The 26342-nt window shown below is 46.3% G+C and overlaps 2 protein-coding genes across 3 annotated transcripts in view; one reads left to right on the top strand and one right to left on the bottom strand.

The window, feature by feature from the left end:
• The window catches only part of MYBBP1A (MYB binding protein 1a), a 56498-nt gene extending 50350 nt beyond the window's left edge, over window positions 1–6148 (bottom strand). Inside the window, exons 1-9 of the mRNA XM_059865893.1 lie at window positions 5932–6148; window positions 5664–5759; window positions 4768–4851; window positions 4312–4386; window positions 3786–3893; window positions 2755–2945; window positions 2301–2468; window positions 1996–2113; window positions 392–681 (exon numbers count right to left, since the gene is read on the bottom strand). Coding sequence (XP_059721876.1) covers window positions 392–681; window positions 1996–2113; window positions 2301–2468; window positions 2755–2945; window positions 3786–3893; window positions 4312–4386; window positions 4768–4851; window positions 5664–5759; window positions 5932–6120 — 1319 coding nt within the window. The 5' untranslated portion in view covers window positions 6121–6148. The remainder of the gene's footprint in view (window positions 1–391; window positions 682–1995; window positions 2114–2300; window positions 2469–2754; window positions 2946–3785; window positions 3894–4311; window positions 4387–4767; window positions 4852–5663; window positions 5760–5931) is intronic.
• A 2129-nt stretch (window positions 6149–8277) lies between these two features.
• EIF4H (eukaryotic translation initiation factor 4H) lies at window positions 8278–19920 on the top strand. Of its 2 annotated transcripts, XM_059866289.1 has the most exons (7): window positions 8278–8434; window positions 13797–13978; window positions 14903–14967; window positions 15074–15173; window positions 15825–15890; window positions 17758–17916; window positions 18038–19920. In XM_059866289.1, the coding sequence occupies exons 1-7, from the start codon at window positions 8376–8378 to the stop codon at window positions 18172–18174; spliced, it is 768 nt and encodes a 255-aa protein (XP_059722272.1). In that variant the 5' UTR covers window positions 8278–8375; the 3' UTR covers window positions 18175–19920. The 2 variants fall into 2 exon arrangements, with proteins under 2 accessions (XP_059722272.1, XP_059722273.1); XM_059866290.1 differs by lacking the exon at window positions 15825–15890.
• Window positions 19921–26342: the final 6422 nt, after the last annotated feature.

Below are 26342 nucleotides of genomic sequence, written 5' to 3'. Positions count from 1 at the left end.
GCAGCAGTCAGTACAGTGAGGTTTATAGGTGCCAGGTAACACATAATCTGGCCTGAATGCCAGCCTGTCTAACTCACAAATAAAAGGGAGGCACAATTACTACAAAGACCTGAGAAGATGTAGTGAAAGAGGAAACCACCAGACATATTCTCCAAAGCAATTGTCAGGACTAGAAAAAGAAGAGAAAAGGCTCTTTTGGTGATCCAGTCTGCTTTGGGCAGGCTGGCTGGTTCTCAATATGTTTGCAGAATTTGCAGAATTGAATTTTATCACAGCAAAAGAGTCAGATTCTGGGGCTAAACTTTCAGAGACAAAGGAAATAAACAATTCTCAGCTCATGGCAAGGGAACCAGCAGATGTTGAGAGGAAGGTGCAGTACCCATGTACTCACATGTCTGCGTTTTGCCGGTTCTGTTTGTGCCGGTTACTTGAGAAGTCTAAACAACAGTCCAAGTCTGGCCTGAGGAACATGTCTTTGAGCCAGCAGATGTATTTTTGCAAGGCCACTACCTGCAGATGTCTGACTACCCTGGAAGCACTCAGCAACACTGGCCTCCCTTGATGGGTAAGGGTAGAGAAGCCCATCATCACAGCCAGTTGCCTCTCTGGGTCATCGCAGCCACTCAGAAATGTATCGATATACCCCTCCATTTCTGCAACAAACTTAAATCCCTGGGGAGACTGAAAAACATGGTCAAAGAAGCAGGTCAGCAACTTCACACTCAGACTGAATGGCTCTGTAAATAAAAATCACAGAATCAGAAAATGGCCTGGGTTGGAAGGGACCTCTCAAGTGAATCAGGTTTATTTACTCCCTTGTTGATTAAAAAAGTGGAATCAGGAAGATAACTCCAGTAAACATCACTCCAGCTTTGCCTAGCTCCATCTCCAACAATCACCAGAATCCCAGAAGGATGTACAAGGTAACAACATTTACTTCTTGAAACAACCTATGTCAAGAAACAAAACAAACCCGAAAACCAGAATCAAATTCAAACAAAGATCTTTTCATCATTACTCTCTCATCATCAACAATATTAGGAGCTTCTTCCATTTAGTCTTGTTGTCTTCAGGGGATTTGTACATTTCAGACAGGAACCAAATAAAAAAAAACTTGAAGCACACGGAAGATCACAGCCTAATTTACTGTGCAACAAGCACAAAAAGAAAGAAATAGGAAAACTACTAAGCCAGTGGATAAATCCTGGAGAAAGCTGGTCCATTTAGGGAGGCACCATGGTATGCAGTATTTGCAGAGCAAACCCACACACCTATGGCTGCTCTGATAACAGAACAAAAAGATCACACAGACCTATCTCTTCCTAGATACAACAACTATTTCTGGGCACACATGAGGAGGTTTGGGATTGTGTTACCACAAAAAGCCAAGCTAAAAGCCAGTTTTATCAGTATTCCTCCTTCACTTTTCCTCTGTTTATTGCAGGCTTGTGTTGTTTGCAGCCTTCCCAGTAGGGAAAGAGAAAGAGGAGCTCCAAAATCCAATCCCAAATAATTTTTGTGCTAAAACCTCAGATGTGCTTATTGAAACAAGCACTAACAAACAAAAGCATGAGCTGTCCCTTTTTGTCTTTGCCTTCCAGTGTTCATGCAACACCCAGCACAATGATAAACAAAAAGGAGCTTCTGGACACACAAAAGCAAAGAGACTGTTAAAGGACAACACATGACATTGTCAATTTGCTGAGGGCTGCCCTTCCTCTGCTTACCCCTCATTAGAGCTTTCCTGGCAGCAGCAATGAAAGCAGGTGAGACAGTGCTGAACAGTTTCCATACCCTTAAAATAGGCAATGACAATCAAACACAGGCTATACTCAGACCACTGCAACCAATGACCATACAATAACCTTGCTTTTAGTAAGAGTTCAATGTCTAATATTACATAAACTTTTTCTATACAAGATGATTTGAAACTAGAAGTGGGGCAGAGACTTCCTCGTGTTCAAGACATGGCTTTTAGCTTGTTCCAAGACCTACCTGAGTTGCTACCACGTGTTCTCCATAGTGCAGCATCACCTTCCCTTTGAGAACCACCTGCAGCTGCTCCAGGGACAGCAAGGGGAGAGCACTGCCCAGCAACCGGTAGCACATGTAACTGAGTGGGAACAAAGAACATTCCCTCCTCAGGCTAAAGCACAGCAGGAAATCCACAGACAGGGCTAAGACAGAGGGGAAGTGCTGGGCAGGGTACAGGAGCGTGCAGGGAGATGAAGTCAAAACTTCTGGGTCAAGAAACAGAAGGATAACATGGGAAACCACAGAGAGTGTATGTTAAAACAAACCTCACAGGTCCTGATTTCTCCTTCAATAGCCCATTCTCCACAACTTCATTCCAGAACAGTTCAAAGGCACCTTCCTTCAGTGCAACTTGTAGCAAATCAAACACTACACCAGGCAATTTCTTGTCTTCCTTCTCAGACTTGGCAGCACTTTTCAGAAGCTCTACAAGTCTAGAAGAAATAAAATAATGTGAGAGATCTGACCTGAAAGGGAATTGCTGAAGGCCAAATTCATCCTGCTGAAAGACACAGAACATTTCCCGACAACTGCAGGCTGTGCCCCCTTGGAGAAATGACACAACTATAACTTGGGAACCTGCATAACAATGGACACCTAACCCTTAGCAGCACCTGCAGTGGCAAATACAAGCAGGAATCAGAATCACAGCCACATTTTTCTCACTGCTAGCCAAGAGAAAAATAATGTTCATTTAAACCTCCTTATTTAAGAACTTACCTGGAAACATTTTCCTTATTTACAACAGTAGATGAGCCAAACAGCTTCTTCAGCTTTTTAGGTTTCAGAACACCAGGGAATTTCTGCATACCCACAAGCAAAAGGTGCAGGTTCTCTGGAGATGTGAAGGCTGAAGAGAGGTCACCTTGCAAGATGTCAAACAGGACCTCCTCAAACACAGTTTCAGGTACCTAGACAGGAACAAGGGTGAGAGCATATAAGAAATACCTGAGGGCATTTTACTAACTTGCAGTGAAGTAAGCACATTAAAGTATCTGCATTGGAGGACATTTTACTAAAAGGTTCCAGTGTTCTGGAAACTCTAGAAATAGTCTTGATGGTGACACAATGAAAAAATAAATAATGGATGTGTCCATGACTGCCAGACAGTCCCAGGTGCTTAACCATGGGGAGTAGGACAGCATGCTGTCATCAGACAGCAATTCTGGTCAACTGACTCCAGCTGCAATTGTTCTCTTGCTGTCTGACTGCTCTGCCTGTACAGCCAGGCAACCCAGGGACGAGGAAACTCTCTATTTTTATTTAACACTGCTAGTCTTCATGTCTACAAATAATATCCACTTTAAAAAAAAGGAAATAAACTCTTTTCTTTTACTACATGCTCTGAGTTCTTTACTCCTTGTCCCTACATAATTTCATTCCCAACAGCCCAAAATTCAGCCTTAGGCCCAGGTTTGCTGCATAAAAAATGTGGTTTGCTGCTCAGAGTTTTCAGCATACATGTGTCCAAAGGAGCACATGGTCTAACACATAATCCAAGCAAGTGAAATGGGAAACAGGCTGTGGGATTGTCCACGATGAAGTCAAACCAAGCTAAACCAGAGCACCCTTCCCAGAACACAAGAATCTGCCCACAGACAATATAGGGACAGCTCCCACCATTTACACTCACTCTTCCACACCCCCTATAACTTCCAGCTATGAACAAACTAAAGGAAAATCTGACCCCAAAGCCAAACCCTCTCTTCCCCCTGCCCCACAAACCCCAAGGCCACACGCTGTGCCTGTACCTCAGAGGTGATGTCAATGAGAGTTTTGCGTGGGAGATCTCTGAGGTGTGTTTGGTGATTTGTCAGCTGCTGGAGCAGCTGGATGCTCTCCAGCAGAGCTTTCCGGTCCTACAAAGGAAAGATAAGCCAAAACCAGAGGACATATATCAGAAATCAAGCTGAAGGCTCAGGAGATAATCCACTCTTTAGATGTTTATGCCTACTTGTAATAAGAAACACTATTTTGTTTCTTGATTGGTCACTCAGCTTTTTCCAAAAATCATGTTTTCCTGCTGGATATGACAACAGATTCCTTCCTTCCTTCCAGGAGAGGTAGGAGCCTCCTGTACTATTTGATACAGTTCCTACATTCTACTCAGGAACAGACTTTAAAAAGGCACAAAGAGTGGCACAATAGAAATGAACTGAACTTGATGGTTCAAGTGTCACTGCACTGATTACTCAGTGACCCAGCCTCTCTCTGTCAGTCCTCTTTGCACATCAGGAGCCCCAGAAGCAGAACTGACACACCTGACAGCAGTGTTACCTTCACAAGCCGCCCTGACTGGAACAGAGCCATCACTCCAAAAAAGTTCCCAAAAGCAGCATTTCTCACAAGTTTCTGAAAGGGGAAAAAAAAATAAAAATAGAAGTAAAAATTTACTTTCCTGAGAGGCTCACATGCAACTAGACAATCAGGGGAGGAAGATGGCAGGAAAATCCAGCCTTAAACATCCCACCATGGGAAGAGAACATACTGAAAAGCAACCCCCTGCACAATGTTTAAGAACTGTCCTAGGGAAGCTCTTCATCACACTGACAAATCACACCTAAAACAGGGCCAGATGACAATGTCATAAACTTCCAATTTCTAGAAATATTTGTTATTTCATTATAGCCACTTGCTTTAACATGAATCCTGAAACTGAACTATACACCAAGACTTCAAAGAATAGAGACCAATTAGGCAGCAGGTGGCAAATGTTGCCATGAGCTCACTTACTTTTTTCACTTTTTCCAGATCGTGTTTTTCTTTTATCTGTTCCAAAATGCTGCACAGCGGAATTTCCTCGAAAGCCTGCAAAACCTGAGGAGAGAGAGGGAGTTTGCAGTTCTTCTATTTCATGACATTATCCTGGGTTAAGCTAAAATAGAACTGAAGAGTTGTTCAGCACAGCATCAGATGTGCTGCTTTATCAGGCCAGAATGAAGACAGGCAGATCAGTAAAGATGTTCAGAACAGGAAGTAGGCTGGAAGAGCTGGGGTTGTGCAGCTTGGAGAAGGAGCTCTCCTTTCTCTCTCCAAGGAGAGCTCAGAGCTTTTTCCAGTGCCTAAAGAGCCTCCAAGAGAGCTACAGAGGGACTCCGGAGTCCCAGAATGCCAGGACTTCACATTGACAGAAGGCCAGTTTAGGTTAGATATTAGGAAGAGATCATTCTCTGTCAGGGCAGTGAGGCTCTGGCACAGGTTACCCAGAGAAGCTGTGGCTGCCCCATCCCTGGAAATGTTCAAGGCAAGGCTGGATGGACTTGGAGCAGCCTGGTCTAGAGGAAGGGCAGATATCCCACATCAACCAACCAAGACCAAGAGCAAGTCAGTTTTAACAAGCAGTAATAGTACTAAATGCAGAATAATTGAAAACTTGGTCAAAATTTGTAAATCAAAGATGGTCCTTGAAGCAGGACTGAATTCTGTAGTACGAATGTGATATTGGTATAGTTCATAACTTTGTAAGTTTCTAAAGCAGAGTTGCACCATTTAAATCCACTACTATTATTGTGAGAGCCTTCCCTCCCATGTGCACAGAAGGGAGTCCTCCAGCCTTGCACAGACAGCAAGTGACCCCCGGCACGGACAGAGGCTGCCGACGGTTCTGACCCGCGCTGGGAAACACTGACCTGCGCCAAGGCCAAGCTGAAACCAGGGCGGGCGGCCTCGCGGGTGGCTCCCAGTCCCTCCACCAGCCGCTTCAGGGTGTATTTGAGTTCATCATCCTGCAAGAGACACCGTGCTGGGCGCTGTCCGGGCTGCTCCGAGGGCGGCCCGGCCGCCAGACCCCCGGGCCCGGCCCGCGCCCCGTCCGCACTGCCGCGTTCCCCAGGGGGAGCGGAGGGATGAGCCGTGTGATGAGCCACCGCCCGCCCGCACCCACGGCCCCCGCCTCACCTTCTTGCCCTCCTGCAGATGCCGCAGGAGGCTCTCAGTGGCCGCCAGCCGCACCTCCTGCTCCGGCTTAGCGATGTCCCAGAAGAAGTCGAGGAAGGCGCGGCCCTGCCGCAGCACCCCGCGGGGGTCGGTCACCGCCGCGCCGCCGCCCCGCGGCTCCATCTGCCCCATCTGCTCCATCCCCGCCATGCCGCCACCGCTGCCGCACGTGGGGCCGCCCGCCCGCTCCGCCTCTTCCGGGGCAGCGCGGCCGCCGCGGGACGGGCTCGGCCGCCGTGTGAGCCGCTCTCCTCTATCCCCCCAGTACCTCAGGCCTGCTGCCCTCATGATCGTGCCTCAGCTCCTCCCGACCCTTCATACCCGCTCCTCTCGGCGCCTCATGGCCGTTCAGCCCCGCTCCCCTCAGCGCCTCCCGGCCCTTCATACCCGCTCCCCTCGGCGCCGCATGACCCTTCAGCCCGCTCCCCTCAGCGCCTCCCGGCCCCTCAGACCCCGCTCACCTCATGGCCGCCCTTCCCACCCCTGTCCCCTCAGACCCCGCTCCCCTCATGGCCGCCCTTCCCATCCCTGTCCCCTCAGACCTCGCTCCCCTCATGGCCGCCCTTCCCACCCCTGTCCCCTCAGACCCCGCTCCCCTCATGGCCGCCCTTAACACCCCTGTCCCCTCAGACCCCGCTCCCCTCATGGCCGCCCTTCCCACCCCTGTCCCCTCAGACCCCGCTCCCCTCATGGCCGCCCTTCCCACCGCTGTCCCCTCAGACCCCGCTCCCCTCATGGCCGCCCTTAACACCCCTGTCCCCTCAGACCTCGCTCCCCTCATTGCCGCCCTTCCCACCCCTGTCCCCTCAGACCCCGCTCCCCGCATGGCCGCCCTTCCCACCCATCTCCCTCAGCCCCTCATCCCACAAATTCGGATTGCTTTCCCGGTGTGCCGCAAGCCAATCGTGACACACTGGACAGACACTTTGATGGGTTATTTCAGAGTTGCGCGAGCCGCGGTGCTCGGGGGTGTTCCACAAATCCAGCACGCCCCACCTGGCTTTTCACCCCATTATTTATACTCAGTCGGGAGTTAGTAACTTTCTAAGTACCACCCATCTATCGGGATTGATTAGTAATTTACAAGTTGTGTAACCTTAGCTAACTTCTACACATGTTGAGGGGAAGGATCTTCACAGCATCTTTAGAATTATAATGAACATAGATCAGCTATCGGATACATGGATCTTGAATGTTCTGCTAAGTTAGCAAAGTATACACAGACGTACACCAAAATTCGAATTTACTACATCCTTAATGCTCATTAGTTTCAGGATGTCCTTGAGTAAGGCATGCTGCCTGCCCCACGGCTTGGGTCTCCTTTCTTGCTGAAAGTATGCAAAGATCTTAGATCTTACATTAAAGAACATTACTATTTAAGATAATCTTGGCATATTCCACATTTTACAACACCCCTGCTCCCCTCAGCGCTACGTTCCCTCCCAGCCCTGCTCCTCCGCTGGACTCATTCCTCCCTCCTCTGCCCTGCCCCGAGGGCTCCCGGGCTTCCCTCACCCGGTTCGCGTCCCTGGAGGGAGGCTGCGATCCAGGATCCCGGCTGGATCCTGTCCCCGCGGGGCTGGCCCGGGACAGAGGGGCAAAGCCTGCGGGGTGAGCCGGGATCGGCAGCGCAGGGTCAGGGACACGAGGCGTGGGCATAGCCGGTTATCGTATGAGAATCTGTGGTGTGGTTTTATTAGAAAACATTAAATTATGGCCTGGCAAAAGGAGACAAACCAGCTGGTACAAATGGTATTTTTTAAGGACACTATGAAGCTCTCGGGTACAGCCCGTTGTCATAATTTGCAATAAAATCCAGCAGCCCTGTGAACACTGCGTGTTGCTGCCAGACACGCGCGAGAGTGCAGGGAATGGCCCCGGAGCAGGATCCATCCCTGTGATCACTGTGGATGACTGTGACACCTGGAGCAGGATCCATTTCCATGAGCCCTGTGATCCCTGCCCGCAGCGACACCAGGATGCTCGGGGAATGAGAGCCGCGGGCTGGCCCTGGATCGGCACTGGAGTGTCCAACGCTCACCGCAGCGCAGCCCGGGCACATCCCCGGGGCTATCCCCGACAGACACCGGGCATATCCACGGGCAGATCCCGGGCAGATCCTCCGGCAGATCCGGAGCAGATCCCCGGGCGGAGCCGCGGGTAGATCCCGCGCAGATCGCAGACACCGACCGGATCCCCGGGCAAATCGCGACCCAGCGCCGACGGGAGCGAGCCGCGCCGTGCACCTCCCGACAGGCAGCAGCGGGGACAGCCCCGTCGGGGCGGGGAGCTGGAGGCAGGCACCGCGCGGGGCAGCCCCGGCCCGCGCGCCGCCGTATATAAGCGTTGCGGGGTCCTCGGGCGCGGTCCTGTCACGCTCGCACGGGGACGAGGCCGCGGCGGCGATGGCGGATTTCGATCCCTACGACGACCGGGCCTACAGCAGCTTCGGCGGCGGCCGCGGGTGAGCGGGGCCGGGGGCAGCATTCGGGGCTCCCCCCGTAGCTGGGACGGCAGCGGGGAGCAGGGGCCCCGGCCGGGCGAGGCGGGGGCGCGGCCCCGGGGCCCGGCCTGCCCCGCTCCGCGGGGATGGCGGGCGGGGGTTGCGGGACGGGGGCGCAGCCTCTGGGAACTGTTCAGGCTCGTTCTGCCCCCCGCCCGCTGTCCTCCGGTGCGGGGGGGTGTCCTTCCGCTGGCTCGCTTTGTGCGGCGGGGCGGGGGCTGCGGTCCTGGGGGTCCCGGCCGTGCCCGCACTGCTCCGGCCAGCGCCGCAGGATCCGGGGCTGGGCGGCTCGGGAGCGCCGGGAAGGGGCGGGAGGAAGAGGGTGTCGCTGTTCCCGCCGTCCCGGAGGCGAGTGGAGGGGGGATTTAGGGAGGTGCTGGGCCAGAGCCAAGGAAGGCCGTGAGGAGCTGTGCAGAGCCGGGATGGGCGGAGGGAACGTCCCCGAAGGACCGGAGCAGGGCCGGAGGCCGCTGTGCTGGCGGGACGAGACGCCCCCGGGAGCGGGCAGCGTTGTGGTGCCTGCGGCGGGAGGAAATGGGAGGGCTTTGTGGTGTCTCCGCACGAGTAGCGCCGGCAGCCGCGGTCCTGCGTTATCCGGGACTCCGGGTGCTGACTGCAAATCCCTGATCCTGAGGAATCGGGCTTGTCTCTTTGCTGAAGAGTATTTAGGGGAGGAGCTACAAAGACAATAACCCGTAATTAGAAGTTTGTGTTAAATCAAGCTAGGAAGGTGCAATCAAACAATTGATTTTTTTTTTTTGGAGGCTGGTGCCGTTACAAGTTTCTCTGAAATAAAACAGTAGGCATACATCTGTGGAATAAACTTCTTCGTGAGCAAATCTTCCCTAGTGTGTTACTGTATAATCTTATCTTCCAGGGTGTATTTCCTGATCAAAAGTGTGTTCGTGTCCTTTTCTGCTCTTAGATAAATAACTTGGTTTCGTTTCAGACTGTTTAGGCAGCAGGGAGGAGCTGCTGGAGTTAGAACAGCAGTAAGTTTTTTTTGTCTTTGGAAGGACTCTGACACTTTAAGCTTTTCAAGCTCATTTTTCATGCACTGATACCCTTTGTGTCTAATTCAGAGATGTCCCAGAGCAAACAGATGATGTAGCCACTTGCATTTCTGTTATTTTTTTAAATTCTGTAACAAAATAGCCTTGCCAGCAGCCTAAAGTGATACTTTACTCTTTATAAACTCAGATATTGCTGCACAGTCTGTCTGATCAGTGTAGGCATATTCTGTAAAGTAATAAAATGCCAGGTAAAATATTATTTAGATTCCTGTAAGAGAACTTAAATTTGCTGTCCGGGAAGATGTGGATCCTTGCTTGGTAAACTAAAGGCATCCTGCAAATCAGTAGATCTCTTTACAGATAAGAAAATGTACTTATTTTAATTTACCTGCAGTTCTAAACATCAGATACTACTAATATTAGAGTCCAGTGTATACTTCTATCTAATTTATTGTTATCATTATTAAGTTACTAATAGCTAACTCACAGTTTACTCTCTGTGTACATGGTATGAATTCCTGTAATAAATGAAGTGTAGTGAAAACATGACTGTTCTTGAAGGTTCTGATTAAAGAATCCCATTTAATTTAAAGTGGCTCCTTCTCATTTTAGGTGTCTAGGACTGTAGGAATAGTGTAACCTCAGCTGAGGTGTGGTAGTTTTTGTGGAAGTTGCATTTTGCATAACCTTTGGTGTACATAGCAAGTGAGCACAGGATTTCAGTGTGACAGATGGGAAATCAGTGCCCAACAGGTTTGAACATATGGAAGTTATCTGCCTCTTTCTCATAATCATCAAAATAATGGTGGAAGAGCATCGAGATATGACTGGTGTGATGAGAGGGGATTTGCTGCACCTGAGATGTTCAGTGATGCACTGACTAAAAGCTGAATCATAACATTAGGGGATATTATGAAATTACTTAAAGAAGTCACTTTATTCCTGGTGAAGAATGTGATGCTGACATAAATGGCAAAAGGCTTACTGTAAGCTTTTTAGAAAGTATTTTGGAGCCCAAAATTTGACAGGAAAACCTGTAGGTAAGTATACCAAGGCCTAGTTGAAACAGAAACTGTCTGTAGAACTGTCTGTAGTGCTTCTCAGAGTTGAAAGAAGAGGAGTGTTTACCACTCCTAACTTACTGTTAGGCTGTTTATTTAGGTGTGGCTTGAAGTGCTGGGCACCCTACTGAAGGTTAAGATTCACCTGCTGAAGTGCTGCACAGTTCAGTGAAAATGGGGAGTTAGTCCTTGTGCTTCTGGCAGCTTGCATCCTCTGTCTTACCCATTGAGCATTAAAAGATTACTCCTCATTTTTAGGCTGAGGTAAGCATTTTGCTGAAGACATCTGATACTTACTCCAGACATGTCCTGGGTTGCTTGAATAAATTGGGTTTGAATTTGGTGTTGTGGTCTTGGAGGGTTGGCACTGTCATCCTTCTAATCCTTGTGCTGCCCCAGAAAAGCTCTGGTGTCAGAAGCCAGGGTGGGCCATTGTCTCTGTGCTGTGCAAAAGGCAAATCTTGAGCTTTGATCTCTAGGGAAAGGCTGTTTAACTCAGATACTGACTTTCAAAATATCCTTAATTTTGAACTTCTGGCAGATCTTTTCTGGAGACCTAACTAAACTTTGCATAAGAGTAGCTCTAAAATGGGAGTTGAGTTGTTTTCTACCCAATATGGCCAAAGTCATTAACTCAGCCCACCAAAGTTTAATTATGGTGGGGGTGTTGTTAGAAGCAAGCTTTCCTCTTCAGCTTTCTGCTTTGGTTTTCTGACAAGGAAATCAAGTCATGTCTTTCAGATTCTCACAGTAAGATGACATAATAATTATTATTACCTAATTGTGTCTAAGCACAAGCTTAGAGTGGGAAGTGCAGATATTCATTCACAACTCTGGTTTGCCTAGTTCAGATGTGTTTTCAATTATTTTTTTGCTTTTGTCCTACTTTGTTGCAAATGAGAGAATCTTCTTCCAATCTCATTGTTTGGTTACTGAAGTCAGCCCTTTTATTTCACTGTTTCAGTGTTGGAAGAAATGTAGGGAAGTACAGAAACAGTTGCTTTTTCTGTTGCTATACCTGAGTTCCATAAGAAACTTGGTTTGAAACTCAGTTGTTGACCATTCCTGTTCTTCAAATGGAAACTAAATACCAAAGGTATAGTTATATAGTTGATAACCAAAGCCTTAATATAAAATTGGAGAAGACTATTTAATTTTGTGGCTTTAAAATCAGTCTGGATTGCACAATGGGGCATGGATTTCCACACATGCAGCCTGTGAAGTTCTGGTGCACTGTGGTAGAAAGGAGGTTTGTCTGTAGCACAGAAAATCCTTTTGGGGATTGAGAGTGTGGTTTTAGAAGTGGCTCAGATGGAGTTGATGGAAGTGGTAGTTCCAGCCCTTGTTCCCCTTCTCATTCCTAGCTTGGTAAAGTGCTCTTTGCAGCTGTCCTGATCACCTTGTTGGTCTGGCCACAGACTCAGCTCCAGGCTGGGTGTTTAGGTGACTGGCAGCTCAGGGAATATCCTGAGAATCTGTACACGGAGAGAATGCTCCTCTGAAACTCAATTCTGATGTTCCTGGAGGACATAAACATTAATATTTTCTTTTTTGGATGCAAGTTAAATGGATGGTATGCTAATAGCTGTTCCTAATGCTGTAAATGATAAATGAGGACAAAGGCATGGAACTGATTCTATGTATTATGGGATTATTTAGAACAGCAACTCAGCTTTCTTGGAGTTCCTCCTTAAAACTCAGTCTTCTGACTAAAGTAATTCAAAACTATTACAGCTTTAGTTCTCCAGTATGTTTTTGACTTGTTAATGAGACAAAGGCAGATGAGGAATATTGTCAAAAATGCTAAAATGCAAACCTGGGTGGACGCTAATTAAAGATATGTAGATTGTGGTTCAAGTAGATTTAGCAGCATGTTGATGGTGTTGGTGACAAATGATTCTTACATGGAGCTGCTAAATAAGGCACAAATGACAGGCTCACCTAGAGAGTTAAGGAGTCTTATTCAAGCTTAATGCATTATCTGATTCATTAGTAGTAAAATATTTATTCTTGAATGAAAAAAATATTGCCAAGGACCTTGCTTGCCCAATGGATTTTTTTGACTGCATGCAACCAGCCAGAATAAAAGGAAATGATAAAATTATTTGACCTTCTGGATTATAGGAAGGACTCTGCAGCTATTTAATCGGTCCATGTCAGATGGGCAAATCCTGCTTTGGTACAACTTGTGTTCCACTGTGGTTTTAAATGCATGGGGAGCCTCAGGGAAAGGGAACAGACACAAGCAAAGCCCAGTAGAAGGAAGGTGATAACGGGAAGATGGACAGAGTAGTAAGTAGATATTTCAGGTAAAGGTCAGAGGTTGCTTATGTGGGACAAATGGTGTTGGAACCAGTGGCATCCTGTAGTCTACAAGTCTAGGAGCTCTGACTTCAGGTTGCCTTGTACATACCTTGCTCTCTGTAGAGAAATTCCAAGTTGGCTTTTGAAGATTGGGCTCTGCAGGAAGTTCACACAGATGTGTTACATTAATAAAGAGTTCAGCTGGTACAATTTAGTTCCTCAGCACTCAGTGCCAAGGGTTTCACTGGTATTGAGGGACAAGACAGGAAAAGACCACCCAGTTTACCTCTGTAATTCACAAGACAAAAGAGGTCAGCATCCAGAGAGCATGTGATTTTTGTCTGCCTCAGAACCCCTTGTTCAACCAAACTTATTTTGTGTTCAGTTCAAAGCAATCCAGTCCAGATATCCAACAATTATGGCCACAGCTTCAGACTTAAGGGAAGGTGTTTCTCTTAAGTTAACTATTGCTGAGATTATTTGGATGATTGTGGAGTGGGTGAAGGTAATACACTCTTTAGTTAAAAGCATTGGATCCAGCTTTATTTCCAGACAAGCTGACAAACCTGTGCCATACAAGTATTTCTTCATTGCCATAAATTATTCCTAAATAATAGTGGGGTTTTTTAGAGGTAATGTTTTTGAGCAAGGGAATTACAGGTAACCTTATGTTGCTTTCCTTAATGAATTGTGGGTTAAGAAGTTCATTCATCACTTCATTAATGAATTCACCTGGTAATGTGTTCAGTTTCCCACTGAAGTTCTGCATCAGGTAATACTGGAAAGGAGTTGAGTAGCAGTTCAGGTGGCAGGTACAGGCAGAAGAATAGAAAAACTGAGCAAAGCTGTGGGGAAATGGACTTGCAGCTAAACACAGCACCTGGGCAGGGCACCCAAGAGCAGCTGTGCTGTGCAGCTCCAGAGGCACTGTGCTTTTTCCAACAGGTCTCGTGGAGGTGGCCTTGGTTCTCGCAGAAATAAAGAGCTGCCAACAGAACCCCCTTTCACAGCTTATGTGGGAAATCTGCCCTTCAACACTGTCCAAGGAGACATAGATGCCATTTTCAAGGATCTCAGCATAAGGAGCGTACGACTAGTCAGAGACAAGGAAACAGACAAATTTAAAGGTGAGTGCTCAGAGCTCTTTGGTGGTAGATGAAAAATTAGTAAGAACATCACTTTAAAAGGGAATTTCAGTCTAAAGCACAGTTTTCAGCTTTTATGTTGACTTGTGCTGGTTTTCTGATTCACTGCTAATGTGTAAGTGTATCATTTGAATGAGAGTCACTGTTTCATCATCCTGAGATACAGAGTAACCTGAGTGAGAAGTCATATTTGCCCTGACGTAACAGAACTTTCTCAAACCTTGTCTGGTATGAATTCTACCAGAGCTGACCCACTTCAATCCTATGACCTTAAGTATTGAGTAATTCCTTTACATCAGAAGACTCTCATTGCTCCAGCTCTTGTCTTTTTTTAGTAGACAGGGAGAAAAGGCGAGTAGATGACCCATTCAGGCAGTCCTTTTAGAGGATGCAAATTCAACTGCTATGGGAGTTGTTTGGAGGAAATGGCCCACATTTGTAAGTTACTTTAAGGGATGGAAAAGGCTTACCTTGGATAACAGAGTGCCTTTGAAAAGGAGTAAATCTACTAAATGATGGGATGACACAAAATCACACTGCTGACCACATAAGTATTTCAATTTCTTGTTTAAAAACTCTAAGAATGAAATGTCAATATTCAGCTGAATAACTGTCTGAAGGCATAGATCAGATCCAATCTATAATGAGAACTCTGTGAAAAAGGGAATTAGGCTCTTGGCATTCACAGAGTGCCCAGAGTTCTGTTTCAGGATTTGCCCTATCATTAACAGGTGCAGGTAAATGTGTTCATTGTTGATAATTGGTTTCAAAGCCGTGTGCATCTTGTATGTGCACATCACAACTTATGTTTAGAAGAGAAGGAAACTATTAGTAGACATGCAGGAGGAGTAGACTCTTACAGAGGCCTTTTTAAAGTGCTATTAACTTGAGATTTGTTTCTTACAGGATTTTGTTACGTAGAGTTCGATGAGGTGGAGTCACTCAAGGAAGCTCTTACATACGATGGTGCAGTAAGTACACTTGCCATTAATTTGTGAAATCAAAGACAAGCAGAAGTCTCAAACTTTGACAGCCCTTTTGATAGATCCTGAACAGATTCTCCCCTTGGTTTAACAGCTTTTGGGTGACCGATCACTCCGAGTGGACATAGCAGAAGGCAGGAAACAGGATAAAGGTGGCTTTGGCTTCAGAAAAGGTGGCGGGCCTGATGACAGAGGTGATTTCCATTTTTCTAAGTAGTTTCTTAAATATGATGGTTGTAGTTATGGCTTCTGGTGCTGACTAATGCTGAGACAAGGCATGCAAGTGAACATTGAAAAGTGAAATTCTGTATGTAAATATGTACGTGTTTCTAACCAGCTGCTGCTGCTGCTCCTGAGGTGTCTGAAATTTAGCTGTGCTTTGTGTCCAAAGGCTGGATGTGTTGTCACTCCTAACCCAGGAAGTGAGACCAATACCCCTACTAATGTGTTGTGTCTTGCAGAGGACAATCATAAGCCCAACAGTCTGATCTGCTACTATTTTATGATGTATGAAAAGTGAGTAAGCACATGTAGACAAGTGCTAATTTTGGAGTATGTCTCGTTCCAGTGTAAAAACATTCTTGCCTGTAGTTGAAGGTTGGTTGAACCAGACTCACCAGAGGTTTCTGTTGAATGTGTACTAAAGAAACTTTTCTGGCCACTTATTCTTCATGAACTTAAACTGACTATTTGTTCCTGTGCAATGGAACTTGGTTGTACCAAAGGAAAGGATTTTCCAGCAGCATAACTTTAAATATTGAAGGACTGAAACATTGGTTTGGTGTTCCCTTGCTCAGTCTTTCCCACAGCTTCAGACTTGAACACAATTGTGGCTTTTTTCCTAGGAATGGGAGGAGGTTCCAGAGAATCCAGAGGAGGTGGATGGGATTCCAGAGATGACTTCAATTCTGGTATCAGTATTAACACTTATACAGATAGGAAGCCTAAAAGGCACTGAAATGTTCTCCTTTTCATTTGTCACCATTGGTTTGATTGAATCTACTGTATGTACCAACTTTGGACGTCCTGCAGCTCTGGTGGGATTCCTCATGGGGAATCCTCTGTTGCCTTGAGAGCAAATAGAATAATGTCTCAATAGAAAATTCTTTGAAATACCCATAAATGACAGAGTTCTTGTCCAGATGTAGCTTATGAGTGGCTGCTTTAAGCATTTCTCAAGCATACAGCTAAGTAAATTTCTGAATAGTAGCAGAAACAGACAGTCCATGTAGGAAAGCTGATATTTTGTCAGAGCAGAGGCTTTTATCTTCTCAGGGAGATGTGATGTCATTATATGTGTGTCCCTGAAGTAACTGACTTCTCCAAAGTCAGATTAGTGTTCCAAAGCACTTGTAAATGCAAAATGTTCCTGAACTTTCAGACCTGTTTTGATAATGCAGCTGCAGCAAGTGACTGAGCTTGCTGAGTGGAAGGTAGTGACGGAGCCACTGGGTTTGCTCTTAACTTCCAGTCAGTTCCAGCTATTAGAATGCAGGGTGGCATTAACACAATTGCTTTTGTCCTCTGAATTCATGGGTTTGGTCCATTTTCTGATGGAGAGATGTTGGCAAGTACAACTTTGCAATGTCTGGTCTCTGCGTGAGTGGAATGAAGGATGCAGGAGAAGCAAAGTGTGCCCTTGCTGCCAGCATGGATTGGAGCATGGTGCTGGAGAGAGGAGCTTGCTGCAGTGCTGTGCTTAACCTGCCTTTGGAGCTAAGCATTCTGTGTCACAGCTTCATACCTTCCTTGGCAGCTTCTCCAAATGTGGATGCATTTCAGCTTGTTAAATGCTGGATGAGTGATTCGTGAGCCAGAAGTTTAGCATTTCAGTCTTAGCTGCTACAGAAGCTTTTCTTCTCAGGTTGTACAGCCTTGCTCTAGATCAAGTCTTTAAAGATGGCTTGTTTGGCACTGGAGTAAGTAAGGGACAGCTCTGTAACTGCTGAATACTGAAGTGGAAAGGAAAATGTGGAAAAAGTTGGGAACCAAACAACTTTCTCTTCCAGGCAGCTTCTGAAAATCTGTGTGTATTCTGTATGCTGGTAGCCTGAAGTATCCTCCTCCCACTGAAATGCAGGCAGTGGGGGCTTGGAGAGATACTCAGGAGTAGTCGCTGGTACAGACTGGAACTCTGGTCAGTGACAGAGTTCTTGATTTACTTTTTTTTTTTTTGTGATACATAAACTGAAGAAATGCAGTCAGTTTAAAGTCTGATTTTTTTTTTTAATTTTTTAAATTTTTTTCCCTATGCCTGGTCAGTTTATAGTACAGCTAAGCAGCCCTGGGATTTTACCCTGTTTTATAAGTGTATTTCACTATTCCCCAGCTATTTTCCAATTTGCTCCTGTGGATTTCATACTGAGGTTGTAGCTGGTGTGATGATCTGGCTGTGGAAGTACTCTGAGTACTGTCTGAGTCTGAGCACTGCTCTGTAGTGCTGTCTCTCAACTCAGCTAATGGTGTTAACAAACTCAAGTTGCAGCCAAGGCTCATATTTTAAACTGACTTGATCCACTCTCCAACCCTCCAGTAAGCCTCTAAGTGGATAAAGCACTTTCTGAACTTGGCATAGTATGCTTGGTTTCAAATGGAACCTGAACAACTCCTCCAGAAGGTGCTAGAGCTCTGTGAAACAATCTGTCTGCAGGCAAAGGCTCTCAGTGCATCACCTTGGACTGACAGCGGTGACTAGCGAGGTTTTCCAGTCATCCAGCTAAATCTAGATGAAATACATTGCAAAAGATGCTCTTTAAATTCACTGTCTTCCATCTTCAGGATTCAAAGATGATGACTTCTTGGGAGGTCGGGGTAGAGGAACCCGCCCTGGAGACCGGCGGCCACCAGGGGCCTCCATGGGAAGTGGTGGCACCGGTCGCTTCAGAGATGGGCCTCCCCTTCGTGGGTCTTCCATGGACTTCAGAGAGCCAACAGAAGGTAAACTCCTGCTGTGTGTGGCTTGCTCTTCCTCCACGAAGGAGACTCCTGGTTTCCTTGTCAGGTTAAAGCTCCTGCCCTTCCCAGGCAGATGTCACAAGTGGAATGTTTTTCCTTTCAGAGGAACGAGCACAGCGACCCCGGCTCCAGCTCAAGCCTCGAACAGTCGATACTCCCCTCAATCAAGTAGCCAATCCAAACTCTGCCATCTTCGGAGGAGCCAAGCCCCGGGAGGAAGTAGTAAAAGAACACGACTGAGTTTGGGGTTGAGAGGGAATGGGGAGGCGGGAGAAAAAGCAAGACAGTACAGAGTGACTAGCTCTGCTGGAATGTCAACCCTGCAGTTTACCATTCCTGCCATCTGGTATTTGTCCTCTTTGAAACCGAAAACACAGAGCTTGTGAATGCATGTCAGCTGTTAACAAGTGGTTTTTAGTACGTTCTTGGCTTTGCTGTATCTAGTGCCTGCTTTGTGCTGAGTTTCCCTCTTCTGTTTCCTTCCAAGCAGCACAGTTGCCAGTAGATAAGGCAGTGTGGCTGCTTCCACAAGTGTGGAGGTCTCTGGACAAAGGTGCTGCTTCACTTCTTCCTTTCTGGGTTTGTTTTACTTTAGAAGCACAGGTTAGACTTAGTTATTTCCCTGTATTGTTTCCTTTTACTTCCTCAGTGTTCCTCTTCTGACTTGCATGTCTCGTTCTGTATTGCTGTGGCTCTGAAGAGGAAAACTGAAGAGTCCAGATGAGTTGAACAGAAATCTACAGTTCTAACCAAGTAGTGAAATACCATTTATGACAATTGGTGATAGTCACTGTTCACAGCAGAGCCCCTTATTAAACTAAGGGGGGCAGCTGCCCTTTCACATGGGTTCCCAGGAAGGATCAATTTAATGGATGCCTTGCCTGGCAAGCCTGGTGAAGAGCTGGTGGAATCAGTATGGATAAAGCCTCTGCCAGCAGCCTCTTCCTGCTGCTGGCTCTTGACTTCCAAATGGTATGATGCTACTACAACTCTGAGCTCAAGGTTAGTGCTGCAAAGCCATGCCTGTTTGAGCACAACTGCTCACTGGCTCTTTCTGCTTACTTTTTTGGGTTTTACATGTTTGGTAAATTTTTAAATGAAGTTTCTACAAATAAAATTGACTTTTTTATTTTTGTTGAAGGAGTGTATACTTTGCCATGCAGTATTTGATCGTCACTATCCCCTGTATTTCTTTGCCCAGTGGGGTACAGTTTTAGGACCTCAGCTTTCAGAATACCTTGAAAATGGGCAGATTAGAAATCTTTCTGCTGTAGATTCTCATGTAGAAGTTTAGGTAAAAAGCATCTCTTGTTACTACACCTCTCTTCCCTTGAAATGTTTCTTGTCAGTGTTGTGTGGGAGGAGGGAGGGGAGGCTGAAGCAAAAGGAGAAATCATTAATTTTTAAAACCAAAAGCTGGTTCTACCACACTGAAGTTTGGACATGTCCAGTGTATGGGAAAAGCTTGAGCCCCCATTGCCAGTGCTGAGAGCCTTGAGATAAACCAGTAAACCAGCCAGCACCCCAGAGTACTTGCAAGAGGAGGTTGGAAGCATGGCTGCCCCACTACCAGCACCACTGCTAGTGATGAATTTCTTCCCTAAGGTTCCCGTTGTAAGTCAGAGTCCCAGCAATTTACAGAACTACTCTTTCCTTCTTTCTGCCTTTCACTTAATCTGCTTCTGAGATAAGAACCATTTGTCTAACACTAATACTTAATTTAAGACAGACATGCATTTGTGTGGTTGTATTCCAAACAAAAAATTGATCTATTTACATCTTCAATGTGGAAAAGATTTTAAGAACAAATTCCCATATAAAAAACTCACTTCTAGTCAAGACAGTTGACTTTTAAATGTAAAAACAAAGGAAAAAAAAAAAAAAGGAATTCCAAACACTTAGCACATTCTGCTTCATAACAAAATGAATTTATGGATATGGTATTTTGTGAATGATCTTTTAAATAAAAGAAAACATTAAGTAATATTTAACATTGGTCTTTATTTGAGTCTACTCTACCATGTTTCCCCCCCTCAGTTTTCAAATATTGTGTTAATTTGTCCTGTTCTGATACAAAATAAGGGGGGGAAGAGGAAAAGATATAGGGGAGGAATCTAATTGAAAGAGTGCTGGAACAGTGATGTAAAAATTAATTATGGGTGGAAATGAGCCCAACTTCTTTGTCCTGTGACTTCAGTGTCACTCGAGTGCATTGCTGAGGCTGCCAGGTGGGGTCTGGAATTCCTGCAGTGTGCAGGTGCTGCAGCTGGTCAGGCTGTGCTCCAGGTGGGTGCTGCTGCCCTGTGGCCAGCACCAGGCAGGCTGTGTCCTTCAGTGTGAGTGCTGAGGCAGTAAATGGATCAACTGCTGCTGTTCTGCCAACTTCCTCCAGCCTTTTCCAGCTGCCCTGTTTCCCAGGAGACATCCTGGTTAGGGAGGCTGCTGCCCTGGGGCTGTGGCTGTGCCTAATGTGCTGCAGGGGAAGCTGAAAGAGGTAGAGCCATGTTTATTGAGGAAATGAGCTCTGTCCTCACTGCTGGTTTTACTGCTTTCAATAGCCTGAGAGGATGGGAAGTGTTCCTGCTTCCAGCTACTCAGTCCACCTTCTCTTTAGAGCTGCTCTTAGCACAGCTTGAGCAGAGCCCCAGCCCTGAGCTGGAGCTGGGTGTGCCAGCCCCTGGCTGTGCTGTCTGTCACCCTGAGGAGTGTGGAAGAGCAGGGCTGGGTGAGAGCTGGTCCCCTGCAGCTCTTGCCACACTTAGCCACAGCTGCTCTGTCAAACTGGTGCTGCTGGAAGCAGGGATTTCCTCACCGCATGGGGAAAAGGAACCCTGATGAGTGAGAGAGGTGGCAAATGGGTCATCTTAGTTCTAGATGGCTTTTTCTGTATCTGCTAATACTGCTTTGGTTAAGGGTTCCCCACTAGTGAATGCAGCCTGATCCAAAATCATTGTGTCATTTTTCTTTACAGTAATTTTTCATTTGCAAACATTTATGCATTGCCTGGTTTCTTTGGAGCATTCCACACTGTGCTTCCTATGTGGCTCAGGGTCAGACTCCTCCAGTCCTTTTTCTTTCCCTCTTTCAAAAATTCAGTGGATGAGCATTTTCCTATACAGAAGCTCATCAAACCAGCTTTTGTCAACAGTTAACACAACTATATTTAATATATGGATGTGGCATTTAAGTTTTGTAGGAGAAAGCAAGATTATTTTCTTCCCATCCTAGTAGGAAAAGCAGTTGAGGTTTAACCTGTGATGCTTAACTTTATCTGCTGCTTAAAGCTAAGCCTGGCATGGCAAAGCCCAGACTGAGGAGGTACCAGCAGTGTAGCAAATGGATCATTCACTTTGTGGCTATTCATGTTCTCACTGAGTTATTTCTGGTAGCTGTGCAGTGCTTTCTTCCAGCTTAAACGTAGAAAAATAAACAAAACTGAAGGCAGGAAGGCACCAGGCAGGTTTTGGAACTGAAACCAAGTTTGCTTTGCTACTGTAGAAGTGCTTTGCCATGTTACTCCAGTTTGGTTGCAAGTGGGGAAGGTGGGACTCTGGAAGAGCTGCTGGACCCTGCAGCAGTGGACAGTAGCATTTAATGTGCTGTAAAACTCTGCTGCCAACCACCAAAAAATAACCCCCACTGAACTCCTGAGTCCAGGAATGCCCTTGGGAGAGCTCATCCCAGTCCTCAGGGCAGCACCCAGTGCTGGCACGGGTGTGTTGCTGACTCACTGGGCTGTGCAAGCCTGGAGCAACTTCTGAGGGGGCTCTTGGTGCTTGTGGCTGTCAGGGTTGTTCTGATGGCTGAAGGAAGAGCTGGAGGAGTGTTCACACACTCCAGTAATGGGCTGGTGATGGTAGAGACACATTAAATTCATGCCCTTGAGTGGGCATGAATGGCTTATTGAGCTTCCTAAAGCAGCAACAACCTGCTCACCAGTCTGCTCTGAATCTCCTGTGCTGACTGAATTTCTGAAGTTCTCCAGGTGTCCCAGGGCTGTGATGATTGTGGCCAAGCTTGGTGTCCCAGGCAGTTTTGGATCATGCTGATACTCCTAACTTAAGAGCACTGTTATAGTTTCAATCCTGACTTTAGTACATAGTCTAGTAGAAGCATTTGCTACCTGTAGTACTGGCTGCTGACTTGTCTTCAGGAAAGATGATAAAACTGTGAGAATTTTAGAGCAAATCCTGTAATATTGCAACCCTTCCTCTTTGTAGGAAACGTTTAATATTAAAGCCAGCAAATTTTGGAATATATGTGCAACCTCTTGAACCAGAGTGCTGGCATGATGCAGCTTGCAGAGCAGCCCTTGTCCTGCTGCCTGCTTTGGACAAATCTGCTTGGAGTGACTTTGCTGGAAACCCCCTGTTCCCCTGGGTGTGTTTTGGACACAGGCTCTGTGTGTCAGGTGGCTCCCAGGCGTAGTCACAGGTTTTCTGTGCCAACCCCATCCCCTCTCTGTGCACAGAAGCTCTCGTGGTTATTTGCACTCACAGCAAGAGCATGGGAGAGGAGCTGTTAACATTGAGCATCTTGAAATCTGTGTTAAGTTGATGTTTTACATTCTGATGGTTTCTGTCTTTCACTACCAGTGGAGTGCAAAGGCTCTGAAGGAAAGGGACTGCTTGCCTATTCCAGCATATTCTAGTGCAGGATATACAGTTACCTTTGTACTTCTCAAGGGCTTCCCTGGGATGGATTCTCAGGATGCAATTTAGTTGGTGTTGCTTATCTTAAATTTTTAGCAAGGGGAGTTTCTGTGACTGAAAAAGAATTTGATTTCTAGCTGAGAGTGGAATTTTCTCATCTCCCTCCTCTTAAACGTCTCTTACCCACTGCAGGAACGAAGTATATTAAAAGTGGCAGAGAGACATCTTTTATTTGGTGCATACATTTTATTTATATAATCTGTAATTTATTCTGTTGTTCGTGGTAGCACTTGCTGTAGCAGTATTAAACCAAACTGAATAGAAGCATTTAGGATGGTGTAATCACATTTTTGACCCTGCTTGCTGAAAGGCTTTAATCCCTCAGTGCCAGACACTTGACTCTCAAGCCTGATGCACATTAGTAATAGCAATACCTTGATGGCATTATATGCTCAGCCCCTCTCCTGTGCATTAGGGCCTGCAGGGAAGCTCTGCTGTTCTCCTGTGTGTGCTCACAGGAACCCAAGGTGGACACAAGACACGAGCCATTAGGTTCTGGTGGTGTCTCAGTGGGCACATGGTGTCAGCATTATTAGATCTGAAATTGTGTTCCTCATCTCACTGTACCTGTTTGACTACATCTGAAGCATTTTCTGGTTTCCTTTTCCATCGTGGCAGCAACTCTGTTCTGTGCCATCCCCTGCTCAGCAGCAGGTTCAGTGTGACATCAGCTTCCCTCATTTCTGTCCCCTCTGCAGCAAAGTGCATCCAAGGGCTTCGAGGACTTTCAGCACTGTTACAGGAACAACCCTCTTACCTGTGTGCTCACCAATTCCTGTGTAAAGCTCTAGAATATCCCAGGGTTGATGTTTTTGGGATGTTATTGCTGGGAATGCTACCACCACCTTTCTGCCCAGTAGGTTTCAGCCAGGTTAGTGTTCCCTGTGGTCAGGATTTGCCTCCTACCACAAGATTGTTTTGTTCATGTCACCGTGCTCCCGAGATCTGCCTCTTTCTTTTAAATAAACCAAAAACTCACAAAGTACCTCTATAAACCCCTGCAAAATCTGTACTGTAACAAATCTGTATAATTTGTATTGCTGTATAAAAATTCAAATAAAAGCATTCAAACCTTCTAGGTTTTTGTCTTCAAATTTAAGGATTATTGTGTCCACAAGCATGAACTCAGCAGGATAAGAACGGGAAGCTTTGAACCTGAGGGATGTTTGGGATTGCTCTTTGCAAAGCTTGCTTGGCCAAAGTTTTGTGAAGCACCCAGACATCCTGGCTGTGAGATGACTTTCCACTGGGTAGCAGCATTTATTTTCCTTCAGCAGGAACGGAGCCACTTTCAGTTTCAGCTCAGAGAGAGCCAGCGTGCAGCTGGGCCAGGGGAGCAGGCAGCACTTCCCCTTTGCCTGGGAAAAGCTCATTCCACTCCAGCAGAGAGAAAAGTTTCTTGGTGAATACAAAACCATCCTGCACTACTTCAGCACATCAGAAAATTTCCTCCAAGATGTGGCTTGAGTTAGAGCTGCTATGAAAATGTTGCTAAACAAATGGAATGCATTGTAATCCAGTTAGTGGTTGGGATGAGACACATGCTCCTTCTGTCCCAGAGCAAGAGGGGCTTGATGCTGCTGCACAGCAATGCTTGACTTGCAAAGCTGGTGAGCTTGGAGCCTGTTGGAGCTTGGAAAACGTGTTGGAGCTTTCTCCAACCTTGCAGCACTGGGTGTGTTTGTGCAGAAGGGGTGTCGATGATGCCCTGTTTCCCAGTCCTTGTTTCACTACTGATTTTTGAGCAGTGTTAGTCACAACACCTGATTCAAGCAAAGTCAGCTGGTCTTTGAGCAGCCCCCACCTTTATTTGAAAGAATGTAAATCAGCCCTCAGGGCATTTGCCTTCCCAGGGCCAGGTAAGCTGAGCTGGGTAGAAGATGGTTCTGATGAGTTTTTTGGACCCAAGAGATCTCTCTGCAGCTTGTCAGCTTTGTATCAAAAGGTGAAGAAGGGGGTTAGGTTAACTGGAGAAGGAGTAGGAACTGTGTTATGGGGGCAAACAAACCCAAGTTGAAATGGGTGAGCTTTGAAAAGAGCATGAATGGTGAAATCACAATGTGGTGTTTCTGTAACTTACTGCAGATAATAAAAACGTGCTGCTCCTTTTGTCCCATCAGAAATTGTTTCTAGCAGCAGGTCTGGATGAGGCAGAGGGGTTTCAGGAGGGTAGAGCCTGGGTTTGGTCTGAGGGGTCATTTTGTGTGTGTTGGAGCAGAGTTGGTCTGGCCTCATGAAGAGCAGAGCCCGTGGCTGTGCTGGGAGGTGCTGGCAGTGAGGACTCACCCCAAACCTCCACATGCAGCCCTTCTTAGGAGAAATGTGAAGCAGGGAGATGGATCCACACAGAGGCTGCTGCACTAATTACCCTCCAGTCAGCCTGGCTGGCCTCTCCAGAGGACTGGTGCCTTTGAAGGGCATCCCTCTGCCCAGGAGCTGTCACATCACACTGGGGTGACCCTGCTGTGTCACTCCTTGGGCACAGGAGCAGCTTCTGCCTGCCCTGGAGAGGCTGAGTGGTCCCTCAGGGGACAGTCTGGGGACTAACAGGAGGTGCAGCCCAAGCCAGCCAGGGTAATGTCCACACCACAGCACTGAGTCTCACTTGAAGCTGACACCCACCAGAGAACCTGTAAACAAATATGTGGCACCTTTTTAGCAGTGGCTGTTCCTGATGAAATAGATTTTGGGTGCAAAAGATGAACTTTAAATGTCTCCAGCATATTTTGAGTATCAGTTCTGCTATAAAGAACTCTTTTGCAAAACTTCTGTTGTCAGCTCATGTGTGAATGTGTAAAAACCCTGCTAGAAAGCTGTTAATAAACTAGAATTGCTAAGACCTCTGCTAGAAATGCCAATTTTGTAACAACTCTTTTGGCAGTGAAAAAAACATTTCACATTTTGTAATGTCCTTTACACAGAGACCACCCAGAAACCATGTGAGCAATTAAAAGCTGAGTCTGCCTCTTTTTATCTTTGGTTCAGACTACACTGATTTCAAGATAGGCTTCAGCACCCAGATTTTGTCTGGCAATAGCTCTGGAATGTGCATTATTTTTGCATCTCAGCTTAGAATTGGAAGAGAGAAAGTCTGTTTGCATGTGAAGTAGAAAATTATCTTATTGAGGTAACATTTCCTCTGAAAGTTTGATAGCCAGATTTCATCCCAGAGTTGCAAAAATCGTAACCTGTTGGCTCCTTAATAATTTTTATGAGGAAGAGTCACCCTCTTGCACAGAGAGCTGGGTGTAGGTGGCTGCCCTAATTTAAATATAACGAAATTTCCCTTTACTGAACGATTTACATGTAAGAGAGGCTTTGTAGAGCCTCAGTGAGAGCAGCATGAAACGTTTTGTTTATGGTGTAACTCGTGTGCCCCGTGGCTCTCGTACAACTACACACTGATCCCTGTGTCATGGACTGGGACAGGGCTTTAAGCCAATACAGAAATTCTCAACAGGGAATTCATGAGCCCTCCTTATTCCACTCAAGCACCAAAAAATCTGAGGAATCACTTTTCTTAGGAGTGCAGTGAAATTGTGCTGATTCTGCTGAAGCATGAGAGCAGGTTTTATTCTTCCAGCACTGGACAGGAGCTGCAGCTTTGGCCATCAGCAGTAGTGACCTCAGGCTGTTTGCTGCCTTTGTAAGTTGTTCCCATCTTTTCCACAAACCCCAGAGAGGGATTGCAGTTTG

Source organism: Haemorhous mexicanus, chromosome 22, assembly GCF_027477595.1.
Source record: "Haemorhous mexicanus isolate bHaeMex1 chromosome 22, bHaeMex1.pri, whole genome shotgun sequence".
Classification (NCBI taxonomy): domain Eukaryota; kingdom Metazoa; phylum Chordata; class Aves; order Passeriformes; family Fringillidae; genus Haemorhous; species Haemorhous mexicanus.
The sequence above is the reverse complement of the archived record's forward strand: the minus strand, read 5'-3'. Positions and strand labels throughout refer to the sequence as shown.

Bases quoted from the DNA above. Each gene is read 5' to 3' on its own strand.
- EIF4H (XM_059866289.1), top strand. From the start codon at position 8,376: ATGGCGGATTTCGATCCCTACGACGACCGGGCCTACAGCAGCTTCGGC. The intron at 13,979-14,902 runs GTGAGTGCTCAG...TGTTTCTTACAG, and splicing joins GGAAACAGACAAATTTAAAG to GATTTTGTTACGTAGAGTTC. The intron at 17,917-18,037 runs GTAAACTCCTGC...TTTTCCTTTCAG, and splicing joins CTTCAGAGAGCCAACAGAAG to AGGAACGAGCACAGCGACCC.